General features: G+C 31.8%; 1 protein-coding gene across 1 annotated transcript; it reads left to right on the forward strand.

Annotated features, from left to right (window-relative positions):
* Positions 1 to 7,491: 7,491 nt before the first annotated feature.
* LOC143053399 (perlucin-like protein) lies at positions 7,492 to 12,827 on the forward strand. The gene is made up of 6 exons (XM_076226202.1): positions 7,492 to 7,522; positions 7,864 to 8,153; positions 8,402 to 8,475; positions 10,715 to 10,799; positions 11,458 to 11,670; positions 12,730 to 12,827. The coding sequence occupies exons 2-6, from the start codon at positions 7,877 to 7,879 to the stop codon at positions 12,735 to 12,737; spliced, it is 657 nt and encodes a 218-aa protein (XP_076082317.1). The 5' UTR covers positions 7,492 to 7,522; positions 7,864 to 7,876; the 3' UTR covers positions 12,738 to 12,827.
* The last annotated feature ends 9,193 nt before the right edge of the window (positions 12,828 to 22,020 follow it).

Below are 22,020 nucleotides of genomic sequence, written 5' to 3' on the forward strand. Positions count from 1 at the left end.
TGAAGGTGACATTTCTGAATGAATGTTTTGTCACAAACTTCACAAGCATGAGGGCGGCTTTCTGAATGCATCTTTAAATGTATTCGAAATGAATGAAGTGTTCGAAAGCTTTTGTTGCACCGTTTACATATCACATTCGAGGAGTGCTCCTTTTTCAGGTGGAACCGTAATTTATTACGTAGAAAGAATCCTTGGTCGCAGACGACACAGTTATACGGGGCTTTCCTGTCACTATGATTATCAAATGCTTTAACCCCATTATGTTTACAGTCATCAAGGTATTTTCTTCTTATTTCATTTCTGTATAATCCTTCATTATATGATTGATAATGACCAACTTTTAAATCGATATAAAAATCTTTTATTTCTTTGTTTTTCTCCTTATTCAATGCAAATATCTTGTTTTTAACTCTTGAGCTGCATAAATTTTATGTTGCTATGAGTCAACCTACAAAAAAAGGAAAGTTCATTTGATTACTACGTTGTTTATAAGTTCTAGCAGCAGTCATCATAAGCATAACAAGGGCGTGAACAGATTATAATTACAGCAAATTTAAGTCAATCTTTAGAATAGTGTTACAATGTAAGTGCTTTCGACCAATGGAATTGTTGGATTTAAGGCAGCATAATTGTAAAGAACCAATTTAATACGCGTTCAACAAGTAATGAGATTATCTTATAGTTAAAAGGGGATTTCTATAAATGAGCATCTGCCCTGAAACAGAATCAATTCTAACAATTTGAAAAGATTTCTAATTAAATTTTTAAAACTTAAATCAATGCATGTTAAAAAAAATACCAATAATTGCAAGACTACGCTTACTTGAAAATTACTAAAAACAAGACTATATAAAAAAAATGTTCCGGATGTAAATATATCTTTAAAATTAAATACATTTTCAACAACTAAATTAACATGATCTTGCGAGTTCTAAAAATAGTTATTTCAAATGAACTAACTTTTGTACATATAAGAAAATTAAATTAGTCTTGAAAGTTAAAAAACAAAAACACCGAACTCTTTGGAAAATTTAAAATCGAAAATTTTCTGATGAAATTGCAAATCAAAGACACACACACTTCAAACGAATTACAATGTTTTTTTAGATTAATTTCACAATGGCAATATAGGTAAATTTGAAAATGCTGTAAATTTAATGGTAAATTAAAAACTCAAAAATTGTTCATTTAAGGATAATTAACATTATTCAAATTATAACCATTCTGTCGTTCGTGAGTTCGACATTTATACCATTTCTACATTTAATCACATGGTGTGTTGGAAAATAATTAATAGTTTCTTCCGCTAAAAAAATATGAAAAACTCAAAACTTCTCTCAGTTTTCTGCCTGTCTTTTGGTGCCTTTTCTTAAAAGCGGATGTATCCCTTTAAATATTTCATCGAATCGCTTCAAACTAATAGGTGTCATGATATACTGGAATTACATTTTTGACGACTTAATAATATTCATATTAAAGATTTTATAACGAAATATATATTTCCGTAAAACTCGAGTTTTACTCTGCGGAAAATAAAGCAAACGATATGATCAATTATAAAAATATAAATATCTTAAATTTTGCATCGAATGCAATCCTTAACCAACACGAATTAACTTATAATTTAAAGAATAAAAAAAGACTTACATCCCCAGAAATTCAATATAAACACTATAGCCCGTATCCTATCCTCATATTCCAGTTTGATAGTCATTTAATAAATTTTTCCCTTTTTATCACAATTAACATATTTTGATTTTGCTCTATTTCAATCAATATTATGACATAGCTGTGAAAACTTAATTATTATAAGACACCTTTAGAAATCAATAAACTACATATGCAATGTATTTTTATTTTACTTTGATAAATCGTCAAATACAAAATATTAATGTTTCTAAATAATTTTGCTTCTTTCGTAGTGAATCTATGTAATGTATATTGAAAACCCTAACAATTAATGGCAAAAAGTAAAATCACAAACATACCGTACTCCGAGTAAAATTCAAAACGAAAAGTCCCTAATCAGAAAAAAATCAAAATTGTAAACACATCAAAAGAATGGATAACAACTATCATACTCCTGATGTTACTGAAGTACATTTAAAATTGGACGTTAGGTAAAATGTTAACAATGTGTAACAAGGTAAATAAAATGTAATGGGATTAGTGATTTGACCGTGTCAGCATAAGGTCAGATATTCTATTCACAATTCTCCTTTTCAGAATCGAAAGGACTATAGGTAATCTCATTGTTCGTGCACTAAAAGAACGTTACGTCATTGGTTAATTTCCATTGTTTAGAACGTTTTAAACCAATCACAACGTTTTGATGTACGCTTTGGAAAATGTTACCCAGAATGCATTAGACTCTACAACGGCGAATTCAAAACAACCTAATTTATTAATGAGTAGAGATTTGTATGAAAAGTGTTGTTGTTGACAATTGAAAGTCTGTTGTAGCCATTAATGTAACTCAGACTTTCAAATTACCATTATTTGAATTATAAGCATGCTGTCTTTAATGACAATTCATTCATTTTATCATTTTGTTGTGTCAAAAAATATACAATAGTTGCTCCAGATAGAAAAAGGAGAAAATTCAGAAGTCTCTCGACATTCTTCCTAACGTCTGGTGCTTGTTCTTGGATAACGGGTGTGTCTCTTTAATGGTTTGTTCCAAGTCAGGAATATGACAGTTCATTTCAATTCGGTTGATGCATTTACGCTTTTGATCTTTCCATTTGATATGAGGCTTTCCGTGTTGATTGTTTCAGATTTCTGTACTTTTGTTATTTTACTTTTTCGTATCATTCGCCTTTCTTCTAACTGATTTATTGACAAAATCCGTAGCCAATAATGTCCGAATTAGAATGTCGTTTTGGGGTATATAAATTCAGCCACCATGTATGAAATTTGAATTTTCATTTAAAAAATAAGTAAAAAGTTACTAAATAGAACTCAAACGGACAGTAATTAGAAGCACTGGTGTTAAACTGATCATCGTAACTACAGTTACGACGATCCCAACATGGCGGAGCCAAAAACAAGTAAAGTCGTCTTCTGCTAATTTCTCTGTGTACAAACCATGTTTTCAAGAATTACTCAGTCGCTAGGTTGATATTTACGGTATTGCTGTGTGTGTGTGTGTGTGTGTGTGTGTGTGTTCTTAGTGCATGTTCTTGTTACCGAAATAAAAGCCATCGAAATTTTACTGAAGATCATTGTAGCTCCCAGAATTGTAATCGCGACATCTCTCAGTTTTGGTCTGTCTACTTGGGCTTTTTCTTAAACAACATATTTGTCCCTTTAATTGTTTCATTGACACGGTTAAGACTATAAACACGATAAAGTTATTATGAGCTAACGGAATTAAATTCAAAATGATATATTGTAAGACAATTTTGATATATATTTCCGATAATATACAATGTTAGTTAAATTTCAGTTTGTTCTGCAGAAAATTAAGTATAACATATATTGCATTAAATAAATATAGATATGTTTGATTTTGCATCGTATGCGATCCTAAATCAACATTGATTAACTGATTATTTGAAGAATAAAAAAGACTTACATCTCCAGACATTCCATAACACTATATAGCCCGTACTCTATCTTGACATTCCAGTCTGATAGTCACTTAATGATATTCCCTTTTAATCACAATTCACATATGTTAATGTTACGCTACCTTAATCAATATTATGAAAACTACCGTTGACAACTTAATTATTATAAGACACCTTTAGAAATCTACTATCTATCTACATTCGAGTTTAATAAATCGTAAAACCTGCAATAAATATATTAATGATTTTAGATAACTTTGCTTGTATGTATAATACAAAGTTTGAAACTATACAGTCAAATATCAAAACAACAAACATATCGTACTCCATGGAAACTTATATACGAAAAGTTCATAATCAAAGAGGGACGAAAGATACCAAAGGGACAGTCAAACTCATAAATCTAAAACAAACTGACAACGCCATGGCTAAAAATGAAAAAGACAAACAGAAAAACAATAGTACACATGACACAACATAGAAAACTAAAGAATAAACAACACGAACCCCACCTAAAACTAGGGGTGATCTCAGGTACTCCGGAAGGGTAAGCAGATCCTGCTCCACATGTGGCACCCGTCGTGTTGCTTATGTGATTACTAATCCGGTAAATAGTGAAATGTCAAAATCGATCATACACATCACACGAAGGGAAATTCATAAAAGTGTAAATTAGGTTAGACATTCTATTTATACTTCCAACCAACCTAACTTATTTGTGAATGGATAATTGTATCAAATAACTGTTAATGACATTTTAAAAGGCTGCTGCTTAGTCTTTAAAATTAACATTATTTAAATCATAATCATGGTGTCTTTCATGCGTTTCACGGCAATACAAGTCATACATGTTATCATATTGCAGTGTCGGAAAATTAACAATAGTTGCTCCCGATGGAAAAGGGAGAAAAATCTAGATGTCTATCAGTTTTCTTCCTTTCTTCTGGTGCTTTTTCTTAAATAACGGATGTTTAATTGTCTGTTCCATTGTCTGTTATCATTGTAAATATAACGGAATTTGATTAGACTGTCAACAAAGTAAGAGGTTTAGCGCTATAAACCAGGTTTAATCAACCATTTTCTACATTTGAAAATGCCTGTACCAAGTCAGGAATATGACAGTTCTTGTCCATTTGTTTTTGATGTGTTTTGTCAATGGATTTTTGCCATGTGATTATGAACTTTCTGATTACATTTTCCTCTGAGTTCAGTATTTTTGTGATTTTACTTTTATTTTTTCCAAGTAAGGAACATGATAGTTGATTTCCATTCGGTTGATGTATTTTTGCTTATGATTCTCTCATTTAATAAGAGACTTTTCGTGTTGAATGTTCTGTAATTTTGTTATTATATCTTTTAGCATCGTCCGCCTATATTTTAGTGATGTATTGACAAACATCTTTATACCCTTATGTCTGAATTAGTTTTACGATTATGGGATATAAATTCAGCTTTCATATATGATTTTTTTTATTTTCAGTTAAATAACCATGATATTAGAACACAGACAGACAGTAATTAGAAGACAGAACGTGTTCAAATCGTTGCAAAATCAATAAACTAAATATATTTTATTGACGAATTCTGTTTTAGTTAATGCTGTTATTGTTAGGAAAATAATATTAAAAAGGAAAAACTATTCATAAATTTTAATATTTTTTTGTTCTAAATTCAAATAAAAATGAAAATGGAAAAAACGTGGTTTTGTTTTTTTTTTCTTCTTTTTAAACCCTAGTTTGGTCTGTTTATTTTCAAGTTTGAATGTTTATATGGGATATTTTCCCTCTCTTTTGGTCTCTAGATTATTTTTTTATATACTTTTTTAAGGATTATAGCTAACTATTAAAAATACTAAAACAAGCTTACTAGATACACACATTTTTTAAGTCATTATTTTCAATCGTAGACTGACATACAGAGACTGAGGACAGAAAAGTCGATTTTGATATGAGCGTCACTGTTAAGTCTTATGTAGACGAAACGCGCATCTGTCGTACTTAATTATAATCCTGGTACCTTTAATAACTTTTATTTCTATTAACTTTTGGTGTTTTGCTTTGGCGTAACAGAAAAAAAAACTCTTTATGAAGTTGGTGGTCCTAGTTTTCTGTGTATACGTTCCTTTAGCTGAATTACAAATACAAAACATGATTAAAAATTATTCATAAATTCTGTATAATACATTATGGTAATTACCCTTTATGTCATACCAGCAATACATATATATATATATACATATATGAAGGAATGTTATTGGTTAGTCTTATTGATACATTACTGACCTCGGTCAGTGCACCCGTATTTTTAATGCGAATGGTATGTTTATTTTCTGATGTATCTGTACCAAGTCATGACAGTTGTTATCCATTCGATTGATATGTTTGGGCTTTTCATTTCGCCATTTGATTAAGAACTTTCCGTTTTGCATCTTCTTCGAAATTTGGTAGTTTTTTATTTTAATTTTTATAACGAGTTTTGAGTGACCTGATCTAGAAAATGTTGAAAGGGGATAAGTTCTACAATATAAATATCAAGAGGGAAGAAACCAACATGGCAATCACCTGATTAATTTAATCGTATTGTCAGTAAATCATTTTGACGTCATTAACGCCTATATTTTCTCTTAAAAATAGGTCATCATTCTATATAATGAATAATCTTACACGACAATTTATATTTCAAACCGGCCTCTTCCATCAATTAAGATTATATCTCAGTAAAAATAACATCTTATAAAGAGCATGGGATGATTGCAGAATAATTTGTTTTTATGTTACATGTATCAGATACAAAACAAAAGTAACAACAAACTGGCTGGTAACAATTTAACGGGGTCATATATTTTTTTCTGCTCTAGTAGTCGACGACTTTGACCTAACAATGCAGAAAAATTGTACTACTGGTTGTTACTATCCGTTTTTTTCTTACTTTTGATTTGAATCTGACTTGTGCTATCACTATTGCACAATTAAAAAGATTAAACACAAGAAAATGTGCACACTGGTTTTTCAACTGCTATGCTTGAAGATTTTTAAGTTTTTGATAAATTATGCATTTATCTTGAACACTATCGGTTCTTAATTTTATAAGCTTTTTATGCGTAATAGTATTGCTTATTTTTTTTCTATCACATCAGTGAAGTAGGAGTAGATTGAAAAATTAGGTTGGAAGGGAAGTTGAATTTATTCATTAAAAAAACTTATCATCATTATTTTCTTTCATATATAGTCTGCAGCTGGTAGTCTAGAAATAAGCTTTTTTTCTCTTTTGTAGTCATTTGATATTCTAATAGTTAATAAATTGCCAAAATTAAGGGGGAATTTTTGCCCTCATATTTGTAATTGCAATATTTCGTTATGGTTCCCTTTCCAGAAACATACACCCCTTTATTAATATATATCCCTTGACAGAAAATTTACCGTAACCCAATTTTAAAAGTGTGGTGATTCCCCCTTTCCCGGGCTCATTCCCATAAAAACAAAAAAACAAAACAAAAAATATTCAACATTAATATGGATAACAGATTAAAGACAATCAGATTGATGTATTTAAGCTTCTGATTTTGTCAATTGATTAGGGACTTTCTGTTTTGAATTGCCATTGGAGCTCAGTATTCTTGTGATTTACTTTTTGTTATGGTAATACAGTATTTTATTTTGGGCATATAAAGAAAAACTTTGTGATGCTTGAAGTAGTAGGTACAATTTATGTTGTGTTATACTACAAAGCTTTTCATTGCAGCAAACACGATTGCTTTCACGTCTTCATAACGTACAGAAATGACTTGATCGCGTGTTAATCAAAAGTCAATTTTAAAAGATACATTACTATGTATATATCGGATTACGTTTTAATTGACGTGTTTCAGACATTATTTCATGATATATGCCTAGTTTGTTATGTTCTGTATTGTTTCATCCTGGTTTGTCTATGTTCTAACACAGCTTTTGGTAAGTACAAATTTTGATAGAAGTATACAGTCTCGAAAATCCTTCTAGGTTTTATTTACAGATTTTCTAGACAGAAACAATTTTTGTTTGCAGAGAAATATTTGCGATAGGTACTATTGGTTTTATTTTAGAATGGAATTTCAGATTCTAAAAATTGGTATTTTCAAATCTAACATAGGGCAAATTTCTTTCATTTCGTTAAAACGAATAGCGTTTATATTATATAAAGAAAGAAAATGATAATTACTGAGTATTATGTGGGGCGTTTTGTAAGACAGAAAGGAAATATACATTTAGAATTCACCTTAAACAATTAACTAAACTTCTTATTTATTTAACAGATCAAAATCAGTTATGTGTATAGTGCTAACGATTGTTCTTGTGTACATTTGTGGGTATGCAGAAAGTAATATGTGTCAGTTTAATGTGCCAAGCAAAGACATAACTGATTCGAAAAAGGCTCTGACGGCACTTGAAACCTATTTTGGCACCACAGTTAACACACTTGAAAGAAACGTACAGAATAGCATTAATACTTTGAAGGCCAATCTTCAAACTTTGAAAAGGAATGTTGGCACGAAAATAAAGGCTGTTGACACTGACTTGAAAGTACTTCAACGGGATTTTCAAAGTAAGTTTTTTTAAACGATTCATTTAAGCATTTACTTATCTTAAAAGAAGCCGCAACACTAATTCAGTTAAAATTCATTAGATGGGTTAATTAGTACTGACAAAGGGTCAACTACATTGTAGCGACTACTACATTATTCCTTCTTAATTCTTTGAAATTTATATATTTTGATTGTTCGTACCAATATTCGAGCGATAAACTTCTTACATTATCTGATGATTTATTCTTATAAAGACCTTTAATTTAAGAAAACAAATGGAAGAAATACGGTGGACATTGCTACTACTTTTCCCGCGTCAACCGAGATTGGTTTACTGCTGAGGTAAGTGCTTGTTTTGATAATTTGTCTTGTGTCTGTTCAATATGAAGATAAAGTGACACAATACAGTCTCTTAAGTCAAACTATAACGATAATTTAACATGACAGCAAATATAGTTTGCATTTCTGTAATATTGACAATGCAATTTCCCATAAGAACTCCTTTTACGGCTAACACTGCACCACTTTTACTATGCAGTTTTAAAAAAAATCTTATCCTAGAATTAAAAGTTCATATACACCACAATTTTTTTCAAAGGTCAACATATAGGGCTGTGCGGCATATTTTCAAAGTTTATATGCCCTGAACTTCTCATAGTTTAAACTAACACTAATTTTCTTAACTATCCCTACCTCGAATGAAAGGTTACCATATATTTCAATGTAAACAATATGCACATGTTTATTTACTGGTAACATTCCCAAGTTATGTCTCTGTGAGATGGAACACACAGAGCATAACTGGGAACCAGTATGTAAACAAAATTGATTTTCTATGAATAGTCCAGATCTCCCCAAAAGAGGCGTGTTTTGAAAACAGCTGTATTTATAAAATGCAAATTATAGGTAATTACATATCTTCCAACTAAAATGAAATAAAACGGATTTACTGATATGATATAATCATCTTATATGATATAATCACCTTATATGATAATCATAACAGATCACACGTCCTTCTTTTGTTTGTCCTTAAGTTATTGAATATGATTATAATGTGTACGGCAATTAGTGCTCAATTCCTGAAAAAAACTATGTCTTAATTCAAATGTTCTGTGATTGGATTATCGTTTTTTCATCATTTAAGGCACATTTTGAAAAACAAATGGATATGTTACAGGTTTATAATGTGATGCATTAAGATATCTTTGAGCAAAAGTTGATATTCGGAAAAGAATAAGTATGTGGTGTCGCATTTATACAATGCATTTCAAAAGTCGAAAATTAATCTACAAAAGTATAGATTGTACATAGAGAACTTTTGATTTTACTTTCGATTGCCCTCTCTAGAAACTTGTGCTTAGAATTTTGTTAGTAATAACATTGTTCTAATAATATAAAATGCTTAATTAATCACTGGGTTTATTTGAGTAAAGGAAACAAACAATAAATGCAGTGCAAAGAGCGTTTAACAGAAAAAAAAGCGTAACGATGGGAGGTCAAAATTGTATTTTTGTTTTTATCAATGTTTTTCATTCAAAATACTATAAGCACTGTTGAAACGAATCTGCCGACTTTTGATTTATTTTCCGATCATAACCGGAAAAGTTGACAATATTAACATAGCATTATAAAACAAACTGCTTAGGACACTATAGCTGCTGGATCTAAAACAGATTTATATTGCCTTCTGTTTAATGTCCGACCGGCAGGAATCAATATTAGAGCTTAGGATATGATGATTTCATAAAGATTAAAAACTTGCAATTGCTTTCATCAATTGTTTTTGACATAATTCGATACAGAATTATACAAAATCGTTCTACTTTTGTCTGTATCTTTGCTTTGTATACCGATTTTTTTAAGTAAAGAGTAAGGTCGTATTTTGCTCATCGTTATTGCATGTTTTCATTTTTAACTTTAGTTATGTCTTCTTAAGATATTAAAAGTGGGATTGTAAATGTGGACATAAAGCAATTTAAACCTGCTTCATGATGATATGACCCTTCGATATTAGGACTTTCATCAGTGCTCTTTTAGTCATATCTTTATGTTTTGTCCTCTTAATGTGTTTTGAATTGAAGGCAGATCTTTGATCGTTACTCAGTTATCTTTCCATATTTTTTTTACTTAGACCTTGACATATTGCAACAATACTACATCTTGCTGTATTTCGAATATTAACTAACGTCTCTATGAAATCATACTGAATAATTTAGTTCTCTATTGATTTTTGTGATTTTGTTATGGTACTAATTTGCCCGTTTTTCCCTTATTATACATGTTGAACATCATTGTCGTCGGTCCATGCACCACCCCTTTGGGACTGCTTACAAACAACATTGATCAGTTTTACTCGTTAAAGATATATTGCTAAGTCATTCAGCTTCGTTCATCTATATCCAATATCTAGTATGCCTTGTTTTTTTTCATTTTGTGTATTAATTTTTTTGTTATTTTGTAAGGATTTTACGTTTAACGTTTAACGTTTATCGTTCCGAAATGAAAACGTAGGCTACGTTCTCGAAAATTGTCTATTTTTTTGTCAAACGGTGTTGAAAATATCATTTGTTTTTTACAGCTTGCATGCAGGCAAAGTGGTGGATATATTGTTAAAATAGACAATATGTCTGAGAATTCCTGGATTGCACAAAACAGACCATCTCGTAATTAGTATTTCTTATAATGATAGATCATGTAAATTGTCATTGAAAAAGTCAACACTTCATTTTATTCATATAGAAAATAAAGGGGAAATAGTGATATCCCCTAGTCTTGAATTCTCGGCATTTGTTCTACATTTCTAGATTAAAAGAAAACAGATGCAGGAATAAAAATAACATGACAGAAACCTTTGCAAAAACTAATTTCTCGCGTGTTTTTTAAGTAAGGTAAAAGGAAAATAACAAAACAAAAACCGACGTGAAATTCAACACAGTGAAAAATTTCAAGCTTTTACACTTCAAACAAATGGAAAATAACTGCTATATTCTGACTTCGTACAGGCATTTCCTTAAGTTGGAAATGGTGGATCATGAGCGAAACGCGAAGTAAATTTATTAACAAAACATGAAATATAATGTACTTTATCATTAATAATAGATAATGCTTTTTCGATAATATTTATCATATTATAACAATAAACACTTTATGTTTTCATGAAGTGACGAAAACAAAGTAACACTACACATAAACATCCTCGTGCTATATGACATCATGGCATGATCGTATCCGTCGGTTTGTTAACAAAAAAGAGTATGGTCGGCTATTTTTACGTTCGTACTATTTTATCGTCACCATTATAGTGTTTTATTATAATATTAGGTGGTAGTACTTGGATAGGACTTACTGACTTAAAAGAAGGGGATTGGCGTTGGAGTTTTGATCAGTCGCGCCCTTCGTACACACCGAAATGGGTTTCTGGATATGGATCAAAAGGAACTTCTGTAAACTGTGTGGTAATAAATGGAGGTCAAACTTTATGGCATGACTACTATTGTGATAGGGCTTTGCCTTACGTCTGTGAAAGCAATTACTGTAAGTAATTTTATCAAAGAAATTAATCTAATATCACCCGAAACGCTTCATGCCTTAACAAACACTTGCCTTTCAACTTAACTTTGTATAGAACAGGGCTGATATGTATAAAACCACATAAAACTACTCCGGTTAGAATATCTAATAGTAGTATTAATTCATCGTAGGACATGTATAAAAGTCCGTCCGTTCGGAACAAAATTTAACTTAAGAAGTGTTTAGCACTCTTTCATTGGATCATATTTAGAACTGCTGTTAAATAATAGCGAACAGGAGCTAATAGTTGCTGTAAAAATCTTCATTGCAAATGGCACAATATCGTCTAATACATATTCAAGATAATGAAATTCAAATATTGTATTAAAAGATTGCTTATAAAAAGAGTAAATAAACTCATCATAGATACCAGGATTAAATTTTATATAACGCCAGACGAGTTTTTCGTCTACAAAAGACTCATCAGTGCCGCTCGAATCCATAAAAGTTAAAAACGCCAAATAAAGCACAAAATTAAATAAAATTGAGAAAGGAAATGGGGAACATAATGTACCAAAATTCCTAAAAGTTTTGCCAAATACAGCTAAGTTAATATAATTCTTGGGTAGAGTAAGCGATTAAACTTTTCTATAATATTGGTTGGTTGAAAATTAAGCAACAACTTCTGTAAACTTTCAATCGTCATCCATTTCTCATATTTTTCATTGGTAACAATTTTCAATTTTAGGAATAAAACAAATATTGTTTAAAATAGATTGAATATAATGTAAATAATTAAAAAGGTTTCATTGAAATACATCATATCAGATCGTCTGTTGTTGTTCAGTCAATTTAGAACTATCTGTTGTGTAATGACTCCATACAATGTAAGCAATATAAATCAATTAATTTTAGTTTGTTATTGTTTTTTTTTTTACAAATTACATGAAATTTCAGATCATGTTATCATGATTAGGTCATATAGGTCTACAAACTAATAGATAATGCTTTTGTATTTATTTGATAATACACATCATTATTTAATTTTTAAATATTTTGAAATAATTTTCCTTATCTTTTCAGGTTTTTGAGAAGAAAATACAACATACTTTCTATCATCCGAATAAATTTTTCAGCTTATCAGTTGGTTATTTGTCTTTTATTAAATTGTTTCAAAAAAGTATTTACTCAACTTTATTATGAGGACGAATACTAATGCTAAGTTTATGTCATATAAAAGCGACTATTTGTTTGTTAAAGTTTTATGCCTTTCAAAACTGGACACTTAAAAGAACAAAACCTGGTGGATCGTTTTGAAGATCATTATTACTTTTGTCAATTTGGTATGGTATAAGTGGACTCTATAAATTTGAACACGATATAAAAAGCAAATCATGTTTAAACTGTGATAATCTTTACTCAATCAAATAAATATTTGAGTACTAACCCTTACTTTTTCTATGACGATCAATGTATATTTTTCGTATGCTCTACTTAGAAAGTTGTTTCATTTTGATGAATCTTCTCAGTTGTGAAAAAAAAAACAGTCATCATTATTCATATTCTCAGAAACAGTTTTTAATGATCACTAAATGTTTAGGCATTTAAAAGCTATAAACATCATTAGCCTAGGATCGAAAGACAATCTTAAACAAAATTTGACAATGCCTTACAAAATTTGAGACAAAAAACAGCTTGGTTTTTCATCAATCGAAACATCAGTTAGATGGAATAATAAAGCTGTATACGTCCATGATCTAATTGATCTACACTATCTGCCAGAAATACTTTTGTCTAATCAACTAGTATTACGGATACTCCAATGGCAATTATCAAAACAATATTAAAACGTTAGAGTAACAATCAACAGATAACAAAAAACACGTTTTATCTATTTATCATGAAAAAGATAGTATCGATTTCACTGACTATTTGTATTTGTAACGTAAGTTTTAGAAGTGTTGAATAACTCCTAGATACGAAACACATTCCACTGATATAAACTACCCATCTAAATCGAATAAGAAAAAGAGGGAACAAACGATGACACTGACATGTCAATAATATAATCTTCTATGTCATGTACCGAGACATTTAACAAATTTTAAGGAAGAAAAGAACGAAAAATTTGACACAGGATTGTGTCTTCCTATTACAAACCATTGAAACATTAATCTTGAAATTAAAGAATGTATTTCTCTCTTCCCGTGTCCTGTTTTGGTTAAAATTCATTCCTTTTCGGTTTTAAAAGACTATCGACCATTTTTTTGAAACTGAAATAGATTTGACCACGGACACCATCGAATGAATAATGAATTGATCTGAACCGATATAGAAATTGGGGAGGAATAACCCGAAAGGATATATGCATAGTCGATGAACTATCAACAGGATAACTGTAAAAAGCAGTTAGCACCAGTTTTGCTTCGTGATCTTTTTATAATTTCCGATGCACTGTATTGGCAGTAAATATCATATTATCATGTAATATGTATTTCCAAAATGGCAAATATCACAAATATACATGTAGTGGAAGATATTAGCAAGCAAAATCAAGGGAATTGTGCAAATTATGATACAAGCATGAAAATTAGCACGAAGCATCATTGTTATATACTTTTTAAGAAAAAGCTGCTGGCCATAAGAAAATTTCATTTTTTTAAAGATGGCCACCACCTTTTCTAAAATGGCTGATTTTTTCAAGATTGAAATACTTATTTTCTGGAAAACGTTTTCTTTGACCTTCTCTGAATAAACAATGTGACGTTTATACTAGAAATAAATATTTAACATGTTCTTGGTTTGCGCATTACATGCTTAGTGCTTTTGAATTTTAAATGATGTTATGAATTTGTTTGATCACATTTTTTAAGGTTTAACAATTTTGCGCATGCGCAAACTATTCATTAATAAAGAACGAATTACACGCAGTGCAAGGGCACAATGATGGAAATCGTAGTTCATCTAACAGATGAGGATTTGAATTTTTTAAACATATCTTGATCGTCATTCATACCTCTAAGCATCTAGTTTTGTTCGAGTATAAAGTGTTGCTTTTGATGCCATTGTTTGAAAACACACCCTTTTAGTTGCAATGATCAAGTATTCGATAGATAAGATGAAAAAGGTGGTTAACTTTCTAAACATCGAGCAAACAGTTGGAATGGCCAGACTTCTACGAAGAAAAATTATAATCTTGGTGCCTTTGGTTTCTAATTTACACAACTGGGTCGATGCCACTACTAATGGACGTTTGGTCCCCGATGGTATCACCAGCTCAGTAGTCAGCACTGTAGTGTTGACATGAACATCAATTAAATGGTGATTGAAATAAATTTACTGTTTACAAAACTTTGAAGTTTTCCAAAAATTAAGGATTTTCTAATCCCAGGAGTAGATTACCTAAGCCGTATTTGGCACACCTTTTGGGAATCTTGGTTCCTCAATGCTCTTTAACTTTGTACTTGTTTAACTATTATTGCTGTTTCGATATGAGCGTCACTGATTAGTCTTTATGTAGACGAAACGCGCGTCTGGCGTATTGAATTATAATCCTGGTGCCTTTTGTAACTATTTTGAAATTCTGAGTGATATATTGCGTGATAGTGGATGGATATGTGTTCCACTAAAGCCGATATTGCAACACCTAGAATAGCAGATGCTTTTTATGTATGTTCAAATGTAAGTAGGAATAGACACGCGCATCAGATAACAGCATATGTGTTTTGCTTAAATTTATATTACCAGCCGTTTTGAAAGCGTTGACACAGAACATATAGTTCATGACTCAAGTTTGACTGTGATCAACGGGTGTAAGGAAAGAGAGTCATATTGATCACAGTTTAATTTCTCGCGTTCAATTATGAATAAAGAACTTCATGTTCTTTCGGTAGTATACTCATTTCACGAGTCGTAATTATCGTAATTTACAAACAGTCCATATCAAGCATGATACCAATGTTAATCGTGTAAAGCATGCTCGATGGTTACCCATTCCTCTCAAAGATATGGCTTCCCTTCAACAACATCACTCACACGTGGCAATGAAATTTGCAAATGGTAATTTTTACAGTACGTAAGACCAGCAAGTTGATTTTTTATATTACAATTGATCAGACACAATGCAAACACAGAATAATAAGTCGTGGACGGCGATGCTGGTACCGTGCGTTCAATCAAAGATCCCTTCGAGACGATAAATGGTAGCTGGACCAGAAGTCTATATATATGGAAGTGTTTAACGTCCTTGACTGGCTATACAGCCCTTGCACGGTCGGATCCAGAAGTCTGTAGACTGGTAGATGAATTTGAAAGATTTAGTGGTTTGAGCCATTCAACAACAGAAGAACGACTACATAAAGACTCTACGAATACACAAAAGGATTTCTAAAGTGATGAACAAATTTGATAATCCATTTCTAGAAGAGTCGTCAGATTTGTACAAAATTTACTCTTGTAAGGAAATTGTTGATTCAGAAGTAGGTAAGATATGTATATAAACTCCAAGCAAAAACAAAGCTAGAGAACTTGAACACTGATTGCGATCTCTTTTCTAGATTTTTCATTTCTTCCTTAGCCATTAAAACCAAACAGCTCCTCCGTCAATTTTGTTAGGATGTTTTATTAAATCTCATCAAGTTGGTGTACTTGAAACATTCTGCGATTTGCCATCAACGGATCCAAATTCTGACGCATTTATCGTTGGTGGGGCAGCAATGGTTAATTTATTGCCACCACTTGGGACAAGGTAATTTTAAGTAGTACTGACATAGATGTAGTAGTATTAGGAATTGCAGTGCTCGCAAGATTAGGTGTGGGCAAATTGTGGATAGGTTTTTGAAGGAATACATACTTTCGACTGCTTCCTGTGCATGTCATATCAAATGCGTTTGGTCCTCGTGTAGCAGCTTTTCCTTTCTTTCATGCATTTAGTGGGTGTGACACTGAGTCGGAATTTCATCGGAAAGTGAGAAGGTCAGCTTGGCAGAAATTGGAAGTATTTTCAGATGTAACGGACATTTGTGTCTGATTTTGTATGAGACACAGACATGGACATCATAGAAGTATTTGTTTTCATCATGTACGGAAACATCACCGTTTGCTGTTAAGGAGGCACGACTAAAATCGTTTACAAGGAAGCAACGGTCTAATTATGCTATTCCGCCTACCACAAAATCATTATCAGTACCTGTGGTAGGCGGAATAGCATCATAAGGCCGCTGCTTCCTTGCAAACGATTTTAATCTTCTGGAGCACATCAAAGGAGAAGCAAAGGTTAAAGAAAAAAAAACAATGATAATCGGAAACCAAAAAGGACTTCTTTGCTGACTGCTGATCTTCGTGGCATGATTTTTTTAAATGCAGATGCCAGAAATTCAGCTGTGTTGGTAACTGTAAATGCTACCGTTCAGGCCTTCCGTGTACATGTTTGTGTATTGGTTACTGTAAGATAATTATAAATTAAGCAACCTGTCTTTCTAAACAAACTATATATGCATTTGAACTTTAAAAAAGCAGTAATATCTCTTGTTAAGTAAATAAAAATGATAAAGTTGACATTTTCCACATTTTGCCGCCATTTTGGGACCGGAAGTCAATTTTTTTCTTCATGTAGGTATTGTTTTCTTCGTTCGTACTTGAGGAACTGTACTTAAAATTTTATCAAAACTGTCATTGGATTATAACTATTACACAGGTTTCAAATGATTTACGAAACATAACTAATTGGATATGACGCCATTTGCAAAATGAGCGGTGGCCATCTTGAAAAAAATGAGAATTTTTATGGCCAGCAGCTGATTTTTTTTAATTATCATTTTGTCCACCCATATACCAAATTTCATGCTTGTAATAACATTTCCATATAAGAGCCGGAAAATGAAACTTGAAACTTCTTTGTCAAAAAAAAACAAAGCTAGAGAACCTAAACACTGATCGCGATCTCTTTTCTAGATTTTTCCTTTTTTCTTTAGCCATTAAAACCAAACAGCTCCTCCGTCCATGTGTCAGGATGTGGTATTAAATCTCATCAAGTTGGTGTACTTGAAACATTCTGTGATTTGCTATCAACTGATCCAAATTCTGACGCATTTATCGTTGGTGGGGCAGCAATGGTTAATTTATTGCCACCACTTGGGACAAGGTAATTTTAAGTAGTACTGACATAGATGTAGTAGTATTAGGAATTGCAGTGCTCGCAAGATTAGGTGTGGGCAAATTGTGGATAGGTTTTTGAAGGAATACATACTTTCGACTGCTTTCTGTGCATGTCATATTAAATGCGTTTGGTCCTCGTGTAGCAGCTTTTCCTTTCTTCCATGCATTTAGTGGGTGTGACACTGAGTCGGCATTTCACCGGAAAGTGAGAAAGTCAGCTTGGCAGAAATTGGAAGTATTTTCAAATGTAACGGACATTTGTGCACGATTTTGTATGAGACACAGACATGGACATCATGAAGGTATTTGTGTTCATCATGTACGGAAACATCACCGTTTGCTGTTAAGGAGGCACGACTAAAATCGTTTACAAGGAAGCAACGGTCTAATTATGCTATTCCGCCTACCACAAAATCATTATCAGTACCTGTGGTAGGCGGAATAGCATCATAAGGCCGCTGCTTCCTTGCAAACGATTTTAATCTTCTGGAGCACATCAAAGGAGAAGCAAAGGTTAAAGAAAAAAAAACAATGATAATCGGAAACCAAAATGGACTTCTTTGCTGACCGCTGATCCTCGTGGCATGATTTTTTAAAATGCGGATGCCAGAAATTCAGCTGTATTGGTAACTGTAAATGCTACCGTTCAGGCCTTCCGTGTACATGTTTGTGTATTGGTAACTGTAAGATAATTATAAATTAAGCAACCTGTCTTTCTAAACAAACTATATATGCATTTGAACTTTAAAAAGGAGTAATATCTCTTGTTAAGTTAATAGAAATGATAAAATTGACATTTTCCACATTTTGCCGCCATTTTGGGACCGGAAGTCATTTTTTTTTCTTCATGTAGGTATTGTTTTCTTCGTACTTGAGGAACTGTTCTTACAGTTTTATCAAAACTGACATTGGATTATACCTATTACACAGGTTTCAAATGATTTACGAAACGTAACCAATTGGATATGACGCCATTTGCAAAATGAGTGATGGCCATCTTGAAAAAAAAACAGAATTTTTATGGTCAGCAGCTGATTTTTTTTAATTATCATTTTGTCCACCCATATACCAAATGCCATGCTTGTATCACGATATGCACAATTATGTCCATAATATCTCCCAGTAATGGTCTGTAAGAAATATTCCTTCAAGCTACAAAGTAAATTATTGCTGTAATTCCAAGCTTCAACTAAATTTGGAACAATGCCTATAACAAATATTATTAAATGATCTCTATATCATCTATTAGTACACATCCAACATCCAATAGATTTATATCCCCTTTCTTTCTGTGTTACGTATTTGTTTGTTTTTGACAGTGATAATGATTATAACACACTGTTGACTGCTGTACCCAAATATTTGACATTTTTACAAGCTATCTCTAAAACCAGATTGGATCCACAATGTATGTACCAAGTCAGTGGTATGACATTTGTTATTCATTCGTTTGATGTGTTTGAGCTTTTGATTTTGTCATTCTATTACGGACCTTCCGTTTGGAAGTTTTCGTCGGAGTTTAATATTTTTTAATGTCTTAATTGTATAAGCTGAAATGTAATCGCTCAAAGGTTTCAAGGTCGGATTACAAAGGGGAATAAGATTGCTCTAAATGATGAGCATCAAGTATAGACATCATGTTGATCTCCTGTTTATAATCCCTTACGATCTGAATACTTTTGCGGTGACTAGATGCGGCATCGATAGTACAATCGTCACATGACGAGGTAAAGCATATGTTGGATCACTTGCAGGTTGCCCTCACTGAATTATCTTTGACCAATTGAATGCAAGATTTGTGTTATTTTGCAAATACATTTTCATCAATTTTTTTTGAGTGATGAACTGGTTTGAAAGCAAGAGTTATAAATTACTTCAACACGGTTGAAATCATCGTCTGGAACAGTAGCTAATTGTTTCTCCATTCTGTTGGTATTGCATTTTAGTGATAGAGATTTATATATATATGTTGGCAAAACATTTCAACTCTAGGATCTCGCATATACTTAGTTTCAGCTCTGGCAAAATTCAAATTGCATTATTTAGTGTTCTACTCCTGTAAATCAGTAAAAAATAAAATCAATATTTGATTTACTTGATGTCCTTTATTTTACTCGGTAAGACAAATGTAGTTCATCATTGTGTGTATAATTAAGAGATAACTGTATTGTATGTGAAGCTTTAAGGACGTCCATCGGTAGTTTTACTGTCGCAAATTTAGTTTACATGGCGACGCGTAGCGGAGACAGGTAAACGGGTATTTGCGACAGTAAAACTACCAATGGACGTCCGCAAAGCTTCAAATACAATACAGTTATCATTATTCTAATGCAAAACAAGTTCATAATTAAATTTCAATCATTATTTCAGTGTAAAATCTTCATTAAAGAAAATTCCGCGAAAAAATGTTATCTTCTTTGGTCCCTACACTATGTGACGTCATAGTTATGCTTCCGGCGTCAAACACCAGGCGATTTCTGGTTTATGTGCCGCTACATAATGTTATAAAATTTGATAAAAAGAAGACTTTTTTTTGGCTTATTATTGTAGAAATTACATTTCAAAACATTCAGCAATTCAAAATGTCGGCTTCCTTAGTTACAGACAAGGAGATAGAGAATTTCACGCAAACTGTCATCCAATCAGAACCATTGATACAAAATAAATGCATTAGAATACTAATGTGAATGGAAAACTACTAATAACTTGGTTCAAAAACATTTATTTTGTCATGTAATATATCAATAAACACGTAAATTGGGCAAGTTATATTTAAAAAACTGCTCATAGCATTGAAAAGTCAATTCAGTTTAAAATGATGTTTTCTGTTGTACTGTTTTTTGTTTGTTTGTCTTTTAATTCTTTTAGACATGGCATTGCCAGTTTACTTTCGACTGATGAGTTTAAATGTCTATTTCGTCTCTTTATATATACATATCATCCATATAGGAATTCAAAAGTGGGACGAAATATACAAGAGTAACATTCAAACTCATAACTCCCTATAGAACTGATTTTTGTTGTATTATTTTAGCGTGGGGTTAGGGAGGAATTGACCGCTTATAAACATGATTGAACTGCTTCCGCCTTTAGGTGTCTTTCCCAAATTAAGAGCATGTTATTTATTAGTTTTTGTTTGTTGCTGTGTGGCATATTTGTTTTAGCATAAATCAGGTCGCTTTTTTCTACTTTGTGTTGTTTAACATTTTGTCATCCCTTTTAAAGTTATCACCTTAAATGTGATTTAACGATGAAAACCATGTCAAGGATAGCAGACATACGAGGGCGGAAATTACAAAAAAATGTTTGAACGTATGAAGCAGGAACAATAAAAAGTACCACAATATATTTCGAAGGTAAAAGAATTCACAGTGTGTATCACTGCATTAAAGGGAACTATGTCAATTACGCTTGCTTTGATACGATACCTGACCTTGGATTTTTACTAGAAAACATTTTTGTTTGCTATTGAGATTGCATATATCGTTAAGTTATTAAAATTAAGATAGGGACTAACTGTGCACCACTTTTTGCGGTCTTGTTCTGTATTGTTATCAGTATGACTTGATCACTTATATCAGCAAAAACCCATAGAAACATCACCCGATACAAAAATGCATCTGCAAACATGCAAATTAAGGCAACCGTAGTATACCGTTGTTCGAATATCTAATTTTATCTTTAACGCTCAGGCATTTCACTACCCATCTTTAATATTTACATTCTATACAATGAGCAAAAATTATTACATTCATATCAAAAGCTTACCAAACCTTACAAGATACTTAATAATAGGGATATAGTTACGACGCTGTTGTCATATCATTGAAGATTGCATGTTTTGGTATTAATATAAATTCAATACTAGTAATTTGATCTTAACATCGGAATCAAACATATTTATTCTCAGACCAGTTGTTTGCATTAAACCTTTTTTTTTCTTTTCATATATTTTATGATGACTTGAATCATCGGCCCGAACCTCTTTTAAACTGACTTTTACTGTGCCTATTGATGTGTGTTTGATTATTATACAGTGGTTACAGGTGAAGGGGAGGGTTGAGATCTCACAAAACATGTTGAACACCACCGACTTTTTGCATCTCTTCGACGTCAGGAACCTCTGGTCTCCTTAAGTCTTGTATATATATATATATATATATATATTTCTATTATAGTTCATTCATTTCTTTTGGAGTTCGGAATGACATCCATTTT

The sequence above is a fragment of the Mytilus galloprovincialis genome, chromosome 12 (assembly GCF_965363235.1).
Source record: "Mytilus galloprovincialis chromosome 12, xbMytGall1.hap1.1, whole genome shotgun sequence".
Taxonomy (NCBI): domain Eukaryota; kingdom Metazoa; phylum Mollusca; class Bivalvia; order Mytilida; family Mytilidae; genus Mytilus; species Mytilus galloprovincialis.